The 19342-nt window shown below is 31.4% G+C and overlaps 2 protein-coding genes across 2 annotated transcripts; one reads left to right on the top strand and one right to left on the bottom strand.

The window, feature by feature from the left end:
• The first annotated feature begins 3211 nt into the window (after positions 1-3211).
• Positions 3212-8499, top strand: LOC123217688 (probable WRKY transcription factor 57). The gene is made up of 4 exons (XM_044638789.1): positions 3212-3814; positions 5524-5667; positions 6149-6517; positions 8245-8499. Exons 1-4 carry the CDS (start codon positions 3432-3434, stop codon positions 8255-8257), a joined length of 909 nt encoding a protein of 302 aa, XP_044494724.1. The 5' UTR covers positions 3212-3431; the 3' UTR covers positions 8258-8499.
• Positions 8500-15196: 6697 nt separating this feature from the next.
• Positions 15197-18068, bottom strand: LOC123215360 (zinc finger protein ZAT9-like). Its single transcript, XM_044635417.1, has 2 exons — positions 15763-18068; positions 15197-15586 (listed from the first exon to the last, which is right to left on the bottom strand). The coding sequence occupies exon 1, from the start codon at positions 17421-17423 to the stop codon at positions 15954-15956; it is 1470 nt and encodes a 489-aa protein (XP_044491352.1). The 5' UTR covers positions 17424-18068; the 3' UTR covers positions 15197-15586; positions 15763-15953.
• Positions 18069-19342: the final 1274 nt, after the last annotated feature.

Raw genomic sequence — 19342 nt, 5'->3', positions numbered from 1 at the left:
GTATCACACACAATTACAAACGAGACAAGTTGCTTGCAACTTAGCTTATGTTAAGTTAAACTCGACTCCATTATAATTGAGGTAAACTTGAGTTTAAACTCAAATGGCTCGAGTTAAGTTTAAACTCAATATTGTTTAATTTAGTGAGTTCACAATTTAAGTATAAAATCATTAAAACTCTAAACAAATTTAAAATTTGATATTTATATTCAAAAAATCTTATTATTATATTTTAAATTTAATAATAATTGATAAATATATTAATTATGAATTTAACATAATTTATTTATATATATATATATATGTATGTATGTATGTATGTATGTATAATTGATTTGATTGATATTATTTTTGATATTTATAAAAATAATTATGAAATTAGTGGAATAGTTTGATTTAATTAATTAGGAATAAATCTAAATAATGATTGTGATTAATAACTCCACGTCATAGGCTATATATTCTGTAGATGGGGTTTAATTTCGGTGACAGTGACACCTTTACTATTTTAATTTGTAGTGTAAACCAAATCTAAGTTGAGAGAGGTTAAAATGCTTTAATTAATTAAATTAAATGTATACCACCACCGCCACCACCCTACCCGGCTAATAATAATATTATTATGTCTAATCATACAATTAATTGCATTTTGGAATTTCATAGATTTGAAATCAACGTCAACATCAACCTTCAATTCGTGGGCCACCCCCCCATAAATCGAATTATTGAAAAGTCTCAGTTGTTTATTACTATATTTACGTGTTGGTAATAATACGGCAAACAATTACTGTTATATTTTTAAATATATAAATAATATTATATAATAAAATAACATATAATTTTAATAAATTAAATTTAAATTTAAATCAAATTTAATTTTAGTTGATCTTCTTTCTCAGCCCCTTGAGGCAGCTGCTTATAAAGCTTTCTTTAATCCGCCTTTTAGTTGCCACCCCCCTAACAAAAACAGTCATGGTGACGTATATCAGTTTTTAATATAAACTTGTACGATTGGAATTACCTAATTATCACATCAATAATTGATGCCTTCTTATCAATTAATTACTAAAAAGCAAATAAAAAATAAAATGAAACAAGGTACCGGGCAGCATTTATAAATGGCACAGCACAGCACACCTTATTGGACTTACTTGAGTGAGTGGGTGCCTCTGACTTTACTAGAGACCAAAAGTAAGCTTTCTAGTTTCACAAATAAAAGGCCAAACGACCTACTCTTCACCCAAAGTTTTACGAAACCATAAATATATCTATATTAAATCAAAATTTTAAATATTTATTTATGAATTAATTTTTATTAAAATTAAAATTAAAGTTATTATTTTAATATTATTATTAAAAATATATATAATTTATTATTTTTTTAAGTTTTAAAAATTAACTTTTATAGAAAATTTTTAATTTTTAAAAAATAATATTTTTCTTCAAATATAGAGTTTTTTTTTTCTTTCGCTCTTCAACTATTGACGACGATGTTTTCAACCTTAAACTGTTGTTGTTAACCTATCATTCTTTTCCCAACATCATCATCTAGTCACCCATTTAGATTCAACGAATCTAGATAACGAGTTTCGTATGGACGCATCTTTATCTAGAGGAAACTCTTCCTCTAATGGATGAAGATCTGAAAATCGTGGGTTTTCTTCATGGTCTAAGATTTAGAGACGTGGGTTCAAGAGAAAAATATTACTTTTTAAAATTTACAAACTTTAAACAGCAATAAAATTATTAGTTTTTAAAACTTACGAGAGAAAATATAACAAATTATATATATTTTTAATATTATTATAAAAATAATAATTTTATTGTTAATTCTAATAAATTTTTTTAATAAAAATTAGCTTATAAATAAATGATTGAAATTTTACTCTAACATAGGTGTATATTGTCTTTTTATTAAACATTGGATGGATAATAGCCATTTGGCCAAAATAAAATTATATATGGCAAGACCAAAAAATTCTGATGGTGTAAGAGTTTAAGAGGGTAGATGTGGTGTCAATTCAATTGCATTTAAAAACTAAGCATCCTCAACCCAAAGTAGTCTCAATCATGCTCCACGAATTATGAACACAAAAATTGATTGTTCATAATGGTATCCCCCGAGTCTGTTCAGTAAGCAGCATTTATTAAATTACACTTTTTATAATTCATAATAATAATTATTATATTACTGGGATACCGTATATATTTTATAAAATATTATATATTATTAGATATATTAAATTAATATAATATAATATATATTATAAATTATTGGAGACTCAAATAAAAAAGAAAGAAAGAGGGTCTCACATCTAATAAAATTAAATAAAATGAGTGGTGTATAAGTGTGTAGATTGAATCGTAACACAAGTCAATTAATTTTGTGTAATATAAGTTTCAATTTTTATACTTGTAAACCCAATATATAGTTCTGATATGGTATCAAAGCACGAGTCAAATAATAGGTTTAATAGCTTACGTATTCTTGCATACAGGTGATAACATATTCAGCTGGGCAAGTCTAACACTTAAGTTGGGGAGTTGAAGACTTAAATTAAAAAGAAAAAAACACTTAAGTGAGGGTGTTGAAGACTCAAATAAAAAAGAAAAAGAGAGACTCTTACATCTAATAAACTCATTTAAAATTAGTGATATAAAAGTGCGTAGATTCGACCAACTTATTTTAAATGAGTTGTATAAAAGTATGTAGATTGGACCTTAACACAAATCAATTAGTTTTGTGTAACACAAACCAACTTATTTACGAAGTTTTATGATATTTTCTAAAATAATAATATATTAATTATAATTTTTTATTATTTTATTAATAATAATAAATAAATAATGGTATATTATAATATGAATGAGTATTATTTTTTTTATAAATTTAAATTATTTATTAATATAACAATATATTATTATTTATTATTAATATTTTATTATTTTATTTAAAAAAATATTATGTAATATAATATATGAAGCGAAAAATTAAATTTTTTATAGGATAATTTTCTAATATTTAAAATTAATAGAATTTAATTTATCCCACAGGCAATCAGTAAATAATTATAATCCTATTTCTTCTATTTATTCATGCGCGCGTCTGTGTGGGACCCATCTCTTGTGTCTAAAATATTAACCTCCCGTGCTATTGCGGTTGACGGCGATTTTTCTTATCTCTATTCTATTCACCCTCACGGCTTCATCCTGTATTTGACGCGACAACAAAAACAAATTCAATTTAACAAACCAGAAAAAAGTAGACCATGAATAACTACGCTTCCTTTCTAAAACCCTAACGCATACACACACAGCCAGGCTTTCTCTTTTTATTTCTTACCGCTTTTTGTCTCTCCATCTTTCGCTCTTTTTCTCAACTCTGTTCAGTGCTCTTCCTGTTGATTATCTCCACCCGATCTCTCCTTGTAATGGATGATAATCAGAAATCCGATCCAAGTGGCATCACCGTCTTTAGCAGCGACTCCAGCTGGAGACTGGCTGAGCCTGATGCGGAGAGCGTTAATTACTTAATCACCAGCGATAGAGACTCTTGTATTCTCAGTGAATTTGGCTGGAATTTTCATACTGAGAATTCACGCTGTTTTGCTGATGAGAGATCCGATTTTACCGGAAACGACCTCGGCTACACTGTGCTGGAGACTGCTAGTATCGCCGACTTACATGCTGGTCTGGTAAATCCAGTAGCTTCTGCTGACGTGTCGACGTCCAATCCGTCTATATCATCGAGTTCCAGTGAGGATCTGACGATGGAGAAGTCTACGGGCTCCGGCGTTAAACCGCCTGAGATACCGTGAGTGGGAAGTGAATGAAATGAAATGACTAATTTCGTAATTAGATTCTCTTTTCAAGGGCAAATGACATGTGTTTAGTGTGAAAATTAAAATTTTAAAAGTTTTAATTATTCAAAACAAAAATCACGAAGAGAGAATCAAAAACAGTAACAAATCCATGAACTGTAAGCAATTCTTTTTTGTTTTGCAGTGAGAGCTGTGTCCGTACATTATAGAAACAGTAAAAAAGTATGTTCATGCAAGTTGAGATTTGTTAGCTGAGAGGCCAGTTTTGTAATTTTCTTGAATGTGCTGGGTCTGATGAAAAGAATTTTCTCTTTTTGAAAGCGTCTTCTTTCGTAACTCCATGAACACCGCCGTTATTGCGGCGCGAATGGCGTTTTCCTAACTTTTATTGGGGAATATTTTTTGGGTCCATACTTAAAAATGCATCACAACATGGAAGTATATATTTGGAACGTTCATTCTAGATAGTATAAATTACAGAGAATCTCTTTATAGTTTTTACATATGAGATGCTTGTTTTGATGTGTGTTCTTCATATTCTTCACTGAACTCCGCCCTCAGATGTTTTTCCTTGCTTTGTTTTTGTAATTTGATGAAATGTAATATATGTCTGTAATTTGTATGACATAATCTTGATGGGTTTTCACAGTCACTTCTTTAGGGTATTTGATTTCTTGTATAGAGTCAATCATTGACTTGTTTTACTCCTGTACTTACACCTTAGTTACCAAGAAGTTCATTTTCTCAATCTATTTTCGTTTTTCTTATCTCAGGTTTATAAAGTTATTTCCTAAAAATTTGTTCTTCCTTGTTTAGATTGGAAAAGAAAAACTTTAAATGCAACCTATTAGTTTGCCTATTGCTTCGCTAACGACAACATCAGCAGTGAAGGATATAAAGTTTTATACTGTGTATACGTTGTACATTAAGCATTCATTTCAAATACCGTATGGATGGTACAATGATGTCATTATGTCCTATGGGCAAGCATGAAAAATGCTTTAGCTAGCTACTCTTTGTTGTAAATGCTTTTCGTTCTTTTATATTTCTGCACTGCAGCTGCCAATTGCAATGCCAACCCTAGCTAGAAAATTTGACATGGTTTTCTTGCTTTTAAATTTTACCTTGGAGGGATTTACTTTCCTCTTTTGCATTTTTGGTTGCGGCAGAATATTGGAAAAATCTTCATTGTTCTAGGGAATAGTGGCTCCATATAAATACATGCGTACACTTGTTGTTGACCCTTTAACTTTCTTCCGATTTATTAAATACAGGCTTCCCCTTTATATGTTCTTTTCTCTTTTTTTGTTTTGATATTTAAGTATTATCACATTTGTGAAGCTGAACCTTTTAACATTTCACATTAATTTATGCTCTTCCTTTACATTTTATATCATATTTTGAAAAAAATTTCATTCCTTAAGCCAACATATGGATTGTTTCTCAGCAATTTTTTTTCCATCTTGTTTGAAAGAGAATAATCATCAAGAGGGAACACCTTTTTACATGCAAAAATCTACATTCTTCATTGATTTCATTGAGTAAGAGAGCAATCTGTTATATATGTCCTATGGTAATTTTATGTAGGTGCAAATGCCATTAAGATAATTTTTTTGTAAGATATTCATGACTTCACTTAATCATTTTCTTGATGCTTCCGATTTCGTCGTTATTTCATAATTATGGGTGAATTATTGTGCAGGAATAAGGCGAGAAAGAAAGGACAAAAGCGAATTCGGCAGCCACGTTTTGCATTTATGACTAAGAGTGAAGTGGATCATCTGGAAGATGGCTATAGATGGCGGAAATATGGACAGAAAGCTGTTAAAAATAGTCCATTCCCCAGGTCCGTTGTTAGCTCCCTTTTTAAAAGGAAACTCACATTTTCATGCTTTAAATTTAATCAAAATCTTCTCTCCCGTGTTAAGGTTTATAAATGCAATTTTGTTATTTGACTCCAAGTGATTGTATAGGAGTTCTACTTCGTAACTTCTGCCCCTTCGCAACATATAGAGGATGGCTTTGTCATAATTGCATTTTCCTTAACATCATATTTAATTGTGAAAACGAAATTTTTTTTATAGGATTTTTTTTCAATGTTTTAGCTTTCTATGAAACTATTTCGATGAGAATATTTCGGATGACTTTTTCTTGACAAATTATGTGGATCAAAATATTAGTCATCCCTAATAGTTGAAGTCCTAAATTTTCCGACTTTACATTGGATCCACAAGTTTCGAAATTAGCTTAAAAAAAGGGTTTATTACCTGTTAACTGAGCTGAGAGATCCACTGAAAATTTCTGCATATCTAACTCATATGTTGTAGGAGCTACTATCGTTGTACGAATAGCAAATGCACTGTGAAGAAGAGGGTGGAGCGCTCCTCCGAAGATCCCACAATTGTAATTACAACTTATGAAGGTCAACACTGTCATCATACCGTTGGATTCCATCGTGGTGGAGTTATAAATCATGAAGCTGGTTTTGCTGCCCATTTGAGTCCGGCATTCTCACCTTATTATTATCCAGCAGTTCAGATGCCACAGGGAAGTCCCAGTACAGTAAAGTCCCAGCAAGATGAAGCAGGAGAACCGCCTGCCTTGCCAGATCCAACCCCGCAGCTGCCCACGGATGAAGGACTACTCGGGGATATTGTGCCTCCTGGAATGCGCAATAGATTAGACAGAAAACAATGGTACGCTTTGTTTCACTTTCCGAAGTTAAATTCTTAGATTAGAGCATGCATATCAGAGTGTGTAGAGTTCACTTGAAATCAACCTAATGCTGAAATTATATACTAATTCCCTAAAGATCATCCTTTGAGTCAAGTCAGCCCTCAGCACTTGAATTTGTAATTTTGCTTACACACGCTGGTGATTATAAATGTCAGAAATTTCTCTTGTAAAGCACTCATGGGATTTGTCCAGATTCGATAATTTAAGAAGTGATAGATTTGAAACGTACCTATAAAATGTTACTCGACTGAATCTTATATTGTAGAAGGCCTTTGACATATAACCCTTTCCCCACCAGCGCGAAATCTGGGTATTTCCATTAACATTAGTCAATAGACATCTTAGAACGTTTACACTTGCTTATATGCGGTAGGCTAATCTCTTGCCTGTGAAGTTAATCGCGTACGGAAAGGTTTCCCAGTAGCAAAACATCATTGCCAATAGCTTGTAGTTTTCATTGGCTGTAAACTATCCGGCTACTATTGCTTCGGATTTGGCACTTGGACTTGTGGACTCATTCTGCCCACTTTATTATGTTTATGAAGTTTCCAAAAGCTTTTTAGAGAAGGTTGCGATGGGCAGCTAACTTTATGAAAGACTTCTAATAGCCACTGGGTTGGAAAGTTTTCAAATGACGTATTAAATGTCGTCCCCATAAAAAGAAGATGCACAGATAGAGTAGTTTAATTTTTTTGTTTTTTTAAGTTGTGCTTATAGCTTCTTCCCAACCTAGAGTGGGATCTACATGTTCATGAAACTTACACCTATCATAAATTTCTTAAGGTTAGTATTTGTCCGACAATTGGAACCTTTCATTGGGTCGTTCTCTTTTAGAGTCTTTCGTTTCTTCCATGTTAAATCAATTGGTTGGTGCTTTGTCCTTCTCTCCAATCTCCAATGATGAAATCGAGTCACAACTCTTTGAACTGCTAAGAAACAGACTAGATTTGATGCTTTAAGCAATTTACTTCTTTCTAATCACTTTCACAGCGCATGCTTTATGATCACTGGTGTTTTAATTATTTTTTTCCTTTTCTTTTCTTCTTTTTTAGCAATATTGTTTGCTAGGATCATCTTGGTTAACGCTTGTTAAGTTGCTTCTAAAGTGAAGCATAAAAGCTCATATGATATGAATATTTAAACATGTTTGAACTGAGAAAGCAACACCTTTTGGTGTTTTGAATCTCCGCCAAACTATAAAGTCACAAAAAACTTAGTTGTTTATAACGTATGTCCTCTTGAGTATGTGAGACTCTAACATGCTTAACCATGAAAAAAAGAAATAAAGAGTATAATCAGCAGTATATGATTATTATTTTGAGTTGTCAAACTGGCAAGCTTGATGAAGAGTTTTGGTTCATAATCGTGAGACAAATACATAGCATATGAGTAGAGAAGAAAAAGTTGAAGTTAAAAGAAAGAAATATGTGGTTTCAAAGTGCAAGCCACACGCCATCTATTTTGGAACAAAGATGAGGAATCTGACAGTTTATATATGCCTTGGTTAATTTGTGTTGCGATGCTGATTGTCTCCCTTTGAAAATTTTATATTCATATATCATTTTACACTGTTTGAGGCTAATGTTGCATATCTTCCTCTGATGCTGAGAATATATAGTGTTTCTGAGAACAAAGAGATTCTTATAAAATATTTGTAAACTAATGAATAATCATTGTCCATGTGCAGGGAAGAGTGGTAGAGCGGAAAAAGATTATCTTAGACCATGGCTGCTTCATTGATATTAGAGCCAGTTTGGTGTCGAGTTTGGTCTCTGAGATGGGCAGAGAAGAGAGAGATTTTATTTGAAGGCATATACATGTCGAAGATACAGCTTTGGAAAGCTGTAACATAATAGGTGTAGCCAGATTGATTAAATTGTAGAATCACCAGATTATTGGAAGATTATTAAGTTCGTTATTATTCTTATAATTAATTGTTTTAGATTGTAGATGTAGTGATTTTTGGTTTTGGTTTTTGGACGGGCTCGGGAGAGAGAGAGAGAGAGAGAGAGAGAGAAAGCGTGAGAGTTATTCATGGCTTTGTTTGGTACGTGAAGGAAAGAGCGACGGGGAATTGAGTAAAATAATAGAAATGCTGCGTGGAATTCAATGTTGCTTCAGAGTCAGGCAGAGGCAGAAGTGGCCAGCCGACATAACTTTTTTACCGCTCTATTTTTTTATTCTTTTTTGTTTTCTGCCTCCAGACAATGTTGCCTTTCTTTTCATTGTCCTTTTCACACACCCACCTCGCCACCACCCACAAACAAACAGTACTACACAAATTTACCCCATTAAAAAAGTAATTGGGTAAATTTTAAAATTTTAAATATTATTTATTATTTAATTTTTATTAAAAAAATTTATTAGAATTTAAAATAAAAAATTTATTTTATTTTTTATTTAATTTAAAAAATTAATAATTTTATCTTACGATTAAGTTTTAAAAAATTATATTTTTTTATTAAGAGTTTTAAAATCTTTTTTCTATTATTTGATAACTAGTTCTAGTTAAAATATCTTTTTTCGTTGTTAATAATATACAATAACACCTCTCTTTCTTCTTCTAGTGATAAAAGCTCTCTCTCCAATGAAGACATCATCTAGATGATAAAATTCATTATCTAAACGATGACGAATCATTTTTGTTTGAACGATTCATCATTGTTTAGATAAAAATGATTTGTCTTGTCTGGATAATAAATCCTTTGTTGTCTAGGCAAATGATGGCTAGGTTTCTTTCTTTGTTTGACAACCAAGGGAAGATGAAGATTGAAAAGAAAAGGTGGTTAGCGACAGATTGCGTTAGCCACGAAAGAGAAGATGGTTGGACAGCGATGAAGGTCATGGAAAAATGTTAACTCTAGAGGGAAAAAAACAACTTTTCAAAATTTAATTCTAAAAAAAATTATTAATTTTCTAAACTAAGGAGGGACAATGATATAAACTTTTATATTTTTTAATATTACTAATTAAATAACATTTTTATCTTAAACCCTAATAAAAAATTTCAATAAAAATTAGATGATCAGTGGATATTCGGGTTTTAAAAACCTTGCTTATTAAAATTTGAGGGTGGACTAAACCTTGGGTGAGAATAAGTTTTTTGGCCAATTAAAAAATATCAATTGAATTAGTTGCTATTATTATTATCATTTTATCAATTGAATTTGATACAAATGGTAGATTCTAAAACCGAGAATCGGCTTAATTATACAACATAGAGCCATTGCCAATTTTTTTTTTTAAAGTAAATTTATATTTAAAAAAAAAAAGTTAAAAACCAAAACAACCTAAACTCATCTTATCGTGTTATCTTTGCGATTAATGGTGGTCTTTTTTTTTTTTTTTTTCTATTTTATTTCCCTTTTTTGTAATTCCCATCCCCTTCCCAGGAAAATATTAATCCCCACTCCTGTATTGTCACCGACATATCATTGCAATTCCCTGTAAACTTAATCTACCTCTTAAACCACTCCTTAAATCAACAATTCCAAAAAAATATTAAATTAAATTAAAAACAAGAAATTCAACAATTCAATCTCTCTTATCTCAAAAAAACTCAAATACAGAACAAAGATCAAGAGCCTTGTAGATGCAGATTCAAATCTGATAACAAGAGAGAGAGACACCATAAATTTATAAAAGCAAAAACCCAACTGGGGTTTCGAAAGAAGAATGAATATATATAAAGTTTAATAGTGAAAAAAAAAAAAAAATAAAGAAGGGGGAGTGCAATGTGAAGGGAGGGTCTTAACAGTTTTTTTCCCCCCCATATTTTGTAAAAGTTAGGGTTAACAGGTATTAATTGAAATGAAATGAAATTGCTCTTATGTTTGTTTTACATTATGTCTTGCCACTGGTGGACTTCCTTGTTGTTTGCTTGGTACGATTTATTTATGAGGTTTGAGATTGAAAAAGCGTATTTGTTTCCAGAGAAAATGAACGTAAATTTCTAAGTGCCGGTGAGAATGGAGAGATTAGGAAAAAGGAAAGTGAGTTCAACGGGGTTTGGAAAAAGAGCTAGCTTATGTTTGCTTATATAAGTTGGATGGGATAAGATATATCTATGCTCGTCTTCATGTTATCCCTGCTTTGTTTCTAGAGGATGATTGTAAATTATTAAGCACGGATAAGAATGGAGAGACAAATAAAGAGGAAAGTGAAGTCAATGGGATTCAGAAAAAGAGTTAAGTCTTATATTCGGTTTCGTAAATTAGATAAGAAAAAAATATATCTATACTTATTCTTACCCATTTTCACTTCTATTAGAAATCTATTTCACATGCGGGATGGATGGGATAAAGGCCCCGTTGGAAGGGACCAATTCCCACCCCTATTTGAAATGTTATTCAACATTTGTTGTCATTTCATAAACATAAGCTGCTAAATAACTACATAAATTCAGGTCTTTGAGAAATTAATTATAACAATCGAATAGAAGATTATCACCCAAAATTTGTTTCTTTCAAGGGCAAGTGGAATACATTACTGGTTGGTTTAGTTCATGTAAATAATCCGTAAGAGGTTTAACTTAATTATGAAATTTTTATTTTATAATTATTTAGTGTTTACAAATATAATAATATGAGTAAAAATAAATGTATCTTTACTTCAAATAAAAATAAATTTCATTCCATCGAAAAATAGAGTGGTGGGGTTTGAGCAAACTGAAATTGAGATTTGAACAACCCCTTTAAAAGAGCATTAAAAAAAATGGCCCTACAGCTCACCTGAACAGAAGGCCATGTCAAATCAATATGAAAATACCTATAAAAGAATGGGTTCAATTTCAATACTGGGTGAGCCATCACATCTCATCAAGGTCAAGTAGTTAAAGGGTATCCATAGCCATAACAAAGTTTCTTCCCTACTTAAATGAGAAATTTGGATTGCCCATTGCCCAACACTTTATTTTGACCCAAAAATGATCCCAACTTAATACCCAATTCTGCTTTCCTTCATTATCTGTTAGAATAATACTAGATGTGTAACCTCTTTATAATATTTACTTTAAATTAAAAATAAAATTATATACAATTAGAGGAGTACTCATCAAAGGCCCAAGTTTCAATGTTTTCCAAAATTTAGGCTCAACCCAAAATAAGCTATGGTCTGACCCATTAAAACGCCTAACGCAGGCCATAACCACCAGCTTTCTTTGTATTTGTTAATAAATATTCTTGACAACGTGAGTAATCTAATTTGGGTAATTACTTAAAATAGCTATTTTCAAGGGTTTATACAAAAATAATCTCTGACTCAACTGTTACCTTTGTGGTCAATTATCTAAATTAGATACAAAATCCCTCTTAGTCCTAACCTTCCAACAAGCCCCTAAATTTTAGGTTTTTTATTAATGTGTGATGGGTTTTATTAAAATTTTACTTTGTGTAATGCACAATAAGTTCATTGCTATTATACCATATGTAATGTGTAATGTGTAATGTGTCGGCTCAATAACAAACACTTGATGAACTTCACTATATCGAGTTGTATATGCTGATTGACCATCGTACCGAGTCACTTCTCCACAAATCCAATATTTATTGTCAAATTTAATCAGAATGTAAACTTGGAAATATGAATGTCATATAATCTTATTCATTATACTTTCCCCTAGGCCATATTAAACCTCACAAAAATACATTAAGTATGGTTTCTTACTTTTTTGATACAAAGACAATGGATAAAGAAGGATGGTAACACAATGAATTATATTAGAGAAAAATAAAAAATAGTTATAATTTATCCGAACATTATAGTTTAGGGTTTATATATTTAATTTAATTTAATTAGATATTCATTTGTAATAATGTTGTCCTAAAATCCTATATAAATTTGTGGTTACATCTTTTATATCTTATAATAAAGAATCAAATAATTTGGTCAATTTTCATTATTACAATTTAGGGTTTTTACATAAATAATTTTATGTGATTTTTTTTTTTTCAAACATATTACCTTAATCAATGGTTATTGCTTAGATATTTATAAGTAATCAACAATATTTTATGTATAAAGTAACTAATGGATATTATCACAACACTATTATGAATCTATGTCCCTAAAATATACATAATAGATATAAAGATAATATATATTACAAATAATATATATTATGAATTTTAATTACCCTCACTATGACAATTTTAATAATTACACATTATGCGTATTTTGCGAAACTCATTCACACATGATAAAATTTCAATTACCTTTCACTTTTTTATGATGCGCATATCTACGGTTAATACATAGTAATTCAATTACTCCTCGTTGGTGCAAATTTTCTATCACCCCCTATTAAGGGCATCACACATGAAAAAATTTTATTTATACATGACTAGAATATCTATTACTAACAAAATGTAAAATATTGAAAGCTCCATTATATGTATTACATAAGAAAATTTTCAATTAACCCGTAGGAGGGCGTTTGGTTCAAGTTATTGAAAATTACTTTGGTAATCTATATTCTATTCCGTTGTTTGGTTTGTCAGTAATAAAATATTACAGTAATATTTTATTACTAATGCTGACATGACATGTAATATAGATGGTAATCTGATTACCACATTCACCTTAGGTATTTAAATATTACCAAGGTAATCTTAATTTTATTATTATTTATTAATTTTTTTAGATAAAAATAAATATATTTTTAATTAATATGACAAATAATATAAAAAATATTTAAAAATAATTATATTCAAGCGTATTTAAGTAAAATAATTTATTAGTAATCTTTTATTATCTTTAACCAAACATAATTATTATTTATACCTACCAAATTTTATCAAACATAGTAATCACTTTTACCCAGTAATCTTCTAAATAATCTATCTTCAAGGTAATCTTTCTATTTTGTTAATAAAATATTATCCAAACCAAATACCCCCTTACTTTCATCTATTCCTAGTACGTGTGACTCGCAAAAATTGGATGCAAATGATCATATATATTAGAAAAACCATGAAGATGGAGAATTTTCATGCTCGATTCTAACCCCTTCAATCATAATACCATGCAATAACTCAACCATAAAATAATAAATTTAATTTATATCCCAAATAAACCATAAATGAAAAAAGTTTAAATGCATATCAGTGATATCCCAGCTATCAATATAAACGCAAACAAATTTTTATATCTTAAATAATAAAAAACGAATATGAATGATTTACTAAAATTTTTTTCTCATTATGTATGTGAAAATCTTCTGAAACTTTGAGATGAACAATGAGATGAGTGGCACGTGCGATGACAACCTTGTAAGCATAAGATATACAAGTTTTGAAATGAGTCAAACCTAGTTTATTTTCAAGGGTATTGTTGTTCTATTCTACCCCGATGAAAATAAATATATAAACCTTGGATTGAGATTAAAGATTATTTTAATTAATTACCCATAGTCAATGCTTTCTGTGAATTAATTAATGGGTTTTAGTCAAATTCAAGCAATTAGGTGTTAATTATTAATAGAAATAAACAAGGGCGTCTATAGAACAAGTATAATTGATATTGCTCAGCTCCATTAAGATGTAAATATTGATTTAAACTTATTTATCATTAAAAATAATTATTTTTTAAAAGTTACCAAGTAATCTTATAAATAATTAATTTTTGACTTTTTTAATTTAACTTCATACCCCTTACTTGATCTTCGACTCTATCATCGTTACAACAAATATTTACTTTAGAGATGAAATATTTAAGTTTTAAAGATGAATTTTTTATTTTTTAATTAAATTTGTTGTAGTGAATGATCTTTGTTTTTATTTCACAATTTTATAATGAGGATGATAAAAAAATGGAGAGTTTTTCGTAATGGGTTTTCGTGGATTCTTTTCTCGGAGAAGATAAGTAAAAAAATTGAGAGAATGAGAGTGAAGTCAATGCTGGGAGTCTTCGTTTAGTTATATTTACTGCGTTTTTTTTTTAATGTCTACTTGAAGCTTTCTTTGAAACTGAACTTTGTATATATAAATATAATGCCAGTTGACTTAAGCACCGGAGGTTGGCGACTTCACAGCCACCATCCATCGCTCACATTTCCCCTTCAACAATAAGCAAAAAAGGGAAAAGTGAATTCGAGTTTTGTCTTTTTGACTCCTCATAATGTCACAGAACTAATCAATCACCCTGTGCTTTACTTGGGGCTTAAGAGTGTCTCAACAACACCTCAATGCCAAGACTCCTAAATACCTTTGCCTTATTCCTTGAAGACCCAACTGGACCTTCATTCTATGCCAAATAAAATTTATATTTAAAATAAGAACAAAGTAATGGAGTTGACCTTAACTGATGAATAATTCTCTGGTAGGGAGCAGTGATAATAATTAGCCCAAAGTTAGCTTCAGTGGTGTGAGCTTGAGATTCCCAAGAAAGAGAGGTTTTGGACACAAAACTTTATAAATTTGTATCAAAATTAAATTTTAATTTATTTAATATAATAATTAAAAAATTAATCATTAAATTTAAAATTTAATTTGTTTAATATGATTGATATAACCTTGAATAAAAAATTTAATTTAAAAAGATTTCCCATTTAAAAAAAAAAACAAATAATGATAATTAAAGCACGTGAAGTAAGTTGAACCCTTTTTCATATAAAAAAAAGGGTTGCATTAAAAGTCATCAGATGCATAAATTTACTCAAAGAGTTGCAGTTAAATTTCATTTAAGAAGATTCTCTTTCAATTACAAATCTTTGGCCTTAGCTCACAAATGCTGTGCATGCAGCAGAAGTAGTAAATGTGAAAACACAGTTTGTCATGTAAATTTGTAAAAGGAAGCTTCTCTCCTAATCCATAGAAATGCCCACTTTTTTTTTTAGTGTTTCCCATAAAGCAAGGTTAGCTGGTCCCAGATTCTTCTAATAATAATAATAACAATAAAACTTTTAACACTAAAAATTCCTTCAAGTTTTATCATAGATCATACACCAGTTTGTATTAAAAGATGACCATTGGTACTCACTGACAAAGACAACTGATTTCAATGGCTTCATGAATAAGGCAATTGTGATGTCTCTGTGAAACCAGAAATTTTCAAGTTAGCTTCGAAGTGTGCAAAACAAGGAAAACAGATTAACATCAATGTTTCAAGATGAAACACATCGGTACACCATGGTTTTGCAAGTAAAGATGAAGATAATTTTCTAAGTACTTGTTAAAGTCCATAAGCAACAAACAAATGATCATGTTACCTCTAAATCCATATCCTTGAATGTGAAGCAAAAGGAAAACACAAAAAGCATTCACCAATATGTCCTGTCTGTACATTTTACGACTCTCTTGCATCTTCTTCATCATCATCATCATCCAACTATACTAAAAACTTCTGAGTTAGAGATCAAATCCCACCAGCAACTCACGCTTCTGTTGCCCCTAAACAAGCCTACCACGGCGCGAACCCAGCTTCGCCGGTTGCCTCTTCCTCCATTGGAGCAGGAAGATTAAGATCAATTAGACCATGCATATCATTTAACTGTTGCTTAATTACCACGGTTCTATCTTCACTTCCCCCAACAAAATGGGACCTCTTGTGGCCTCCTAAAGCTTGGCCAGATTTGAATACCCTGAAGCAGAATGGGCATTCATGGCCTTTGCTTTTCCTAGACACCATTCTTTTCTCAACACTGCGAGACTCACTTTGCTCAATTGGGTTTTTGCCATTGAAAGACTTGGAAACTTTACTGTTATTAGGAAATGAATCGGTCTCTAAGGTGTGTTCACCGCTCTCATTTATAGATTCACAGCAGCCGTTTATCTTACTGTGGCTAGCTGTGTGTCCCCAGAGAGACCGATGTGAATGGAAGACCTTGTTACAAATCAAACACTCGAATTGGCTTCTCTTCTGGGCAATGTTGCTGAAAGTTTCAGGACTTGAAGAATCAGTTTTTGCTTTCTTTCTTGAATCGTATTTTTTCCCCAATTTTACACCGAAGTCCTCAAAACAAGATTCGTATTCCTCTTTAGACTTTTTGAATTCACCATTCCTAATGAACCCATCAACAGAAGCATCAGATTCAAACTTCTTAGGTCCATTTCTAAAATAACCAGAATCAGAATTATCAGAAACATCAATTTCAGCAGATTTAGACTTGCCGTCTCTTCCTTTCTTCATTTCCTCAAACTCGTTACAATTGGAGACACAATTCACACCATTCTTCCCAGAAATTTTCATATCAGTAGACGATGACTTAGCTTCCAAAACCACTGAATTGTTATCAGAAGAATCAGCGAAAGAATTCAAGCCCTTTTTATAGCTAGGATCCCGGGACAACATCATCAAACACATAGCAATCTCCTCTTGTTCCTGCTCTATCCCTGAAACAGATGAATTCCCATTTGCAATATCAAAAGAACAAGTATTATAAACATCAATACTCTTGTAACCAACTCTCTTGGATCTCCTTAGCCTACTTGGAGCCGATGTTTCAGTATCTGATTCACTATCCATTATAAGTTTTTGATCTTCAAAAGTGGTTTTGAACTTCTCAGAATGACAAGCCATGTGACCACAAAGAGCTTTCAGAGATTGAAACCCTTTACCACATTCTTTACAGACCATTTCTTGCTGTAAAGTAAGTGTGTTTGAATCCGCAAACCGCTTTGTTCTCTTTGGATTCTCTCTAAGAACATAACCACCAGATTGTCCACCAGCTTCAAGCATCGGCTCTTTTTTAGTGCTTCTTCCATAGAGAATCTCGTCTATGTCGAGCTTAGCTACACCTTCTTCTGCTGCAGCAGTGTTGCCGCCATTATTATTCATGTGAGTCCTGATGTGACCACCCAAGGACTTGCCACACGGATACCTCTTGTGGCAAAACTTGCAGATGAACTTCTTCTTTTGATTTGGTTCCATTTGTTGACCTGATTCTTATCACTAAAATCTAAAAAATGCCCAGTAAACAAAACAAGATCAGTTACTCATAGTTTACCTTATATCTACAAGAATGCAGCATTAATTCATCATCTTAAAAAAGATGATAAAGAAACAGAGAATCAAACCCAGATCGAAAAGCAAACAAAATGGCCCATCAAGTTTGCTTCTTTTTTTTCCTTAACTACTGATTGATCAAGAGACGATCAAATTCAACTACCACGGTGTTGAGACGTCACAGTTTTCTGTCGTGTAACTACGAGATCCAACCCATAGAAAGGAGACCCCTTGAATCCCATTTTCAAGTACACATATACATAACATAAACCACTCTTCAATACTAAAAATTCAATGGAGTTTCAAAAAAGAAAAAGGAAATTTCAAAGAGACGGGCCGCCAATGATGGCGAAGAAGGGGCATACGAAGAGAAGAATCAAAGCAAAAACCATGACTCTTTCTCTCTCTCTCTCTCTCTTCTTTGTCCTGTAGTTGGAGGAGAATTCCATGCATGGAAGCCAAAAATTAAAAAGGGGAGAAAAGATAGGCAGCACGTGTACTCCATTGAGGACCCTTCGGACGTGAATTGAACGGCCAAGATTTTGAGTCTTTTGAGGATCCCAAGGAGTGCGGAATACTAGATTTATATTGCCAAACTGATACTGAAACTAGAACAGCCAAACTATGCCTAACTCTGCCTCTCTTAACAACTCTCAAAGTGATAGCTCAGAATCCCCAGCCGTTATTGCTTTCAGGTTCCTTATTAAAAGACACTTGTACTTTCAACTTATCTCATTTTTGGCCTCCTCACTTTATCATTTGGTTTTAATTTTTGGATTTTATTTAAAAAAATACATTGTTCTTATCTTATTCGCCCTGCCAACTCTTTAATTCTTTAGCAAGAACAATCTCCAAAAGATTAGCCCAAGTAAATTCCTATAAAATTGCAGTGCAGTTTCCTTTCATGTTCAAGTCAAGCCACATTTGTAATCATCCCCCTGTCTAATGCTGCAACTAGTCGTCTAACTTTTTTAATGTTTTATTTCTGTTCAGTCTCTTGAGGACCCATTTCATTCATAGGTTAACTCATATAAATTAACAAGTAAATGCCATTAGAAAGGAGAAATAATTTCTTAAGACATGGAAATGAAACATTCGCATGGCAACATGTGTTTCCCCAAAATTTGAAGAGAAAGAAATTTATAGGTTTATTTTTTGAGTAACTATATATATATAAATAATAAATATAAATTTATATATAAACAAAAATGTGTTATTATATAATTAAGTATTTTATGTAATCATTATTTGTATTCATAAATTATTAATGGCTTTTATTTTTAATTTGGGCAGCCGACGTGTATATAGTGCTAGGGCTTTGTCTATGGTTCGTTGGATCCAAGATGACCAAAAGGAGAATAGTCATTGGCTTATTGTATTCTTCTCAGCAATTATCTCTGAAATTGACCCTTTTAAATACATCGACATTTCTAAAAGGATTGACTTTATTACGTTTATCATTATATACCAACGATCAACACACGTTTGTTCTGGTCAATCTCCAATTGAAGTGCTGCAACGCCAGAAAGCAGCATTACCACTTGTTCTATTTCGTTAATTTAATTTCTCCAAAACATTTTTATTAATTTTATCTTCCACAGAAGTGCAAATAGGAATTATTAACCTTACAAAAGAAAAAAAAGCACACTAAGCCCTCGACTTGTCAAAGCAAGAATATCTGACTTAACTTAATTAGCTATAAAAGGTATCATATTAGAGAGTTAAGACTAAATGTAGGTGAAACCTTAAATTCAGTAACATGTAAATCAAAAGTTTACTCTTAAAATATCATAAAGAAATTTAAAATCTTACTTTTATATTTGAAATCTCATTCTTTTACCATT

This window comes from Mangifera indica, chromosome 5 (assembly GCF_011075055.1).
Source record: "Mangifera indica cultivar Alphonso chromosome 5, CATAS_Mindica_2.1, whole genome shotgun sequence".
Classification (NCBI taxonomy): domain Eukaryota; kingdom Viridiplantae; phylum Streptophyta; class Magnoliopsida; order Sapindales; family Anacardiaceae; genus Mangifera; species Mangifera indica.
This window is presented reverse-complemented; position numbering and strand designations above follow the sequence as displayed.

What these genes read in the sequence shown, in the direction of transcription:
- LOC123215360 (XM_044635417.1), bottom strand. Translation starts at nt 17,423, where the DNA reads ATGGAACCAAATCAAAAGAAGAAGTTCATCTGCAAGTTTTGCCACAAG.
- LOC123217688 (XM_044638789.1), top strand. Translation starts at nt 3,432, where the DNA reads ATGGATGATAATCAGAAATCCGATCCAAGTGGCATCACCGTCTTTAGC. An exon ending in GTTAAACCGCCTGAGATACC is followed by an intron (nt 3,815 to 5,523) that starts GTGAGTGGGAAG and finishes ATTATTGTGCAG; the next exon opens with GAATAAGGCGAGAAAGAAAG. An exon ending in AAAAATAGTCCATTCCCCAG is followed by an intron (nt 5,668 to 6,148) that starts GTCCGTTGTTAG and finishes CATATGTTGTAG; the next exon opens with GAGCTACTATCGTTGTACGA.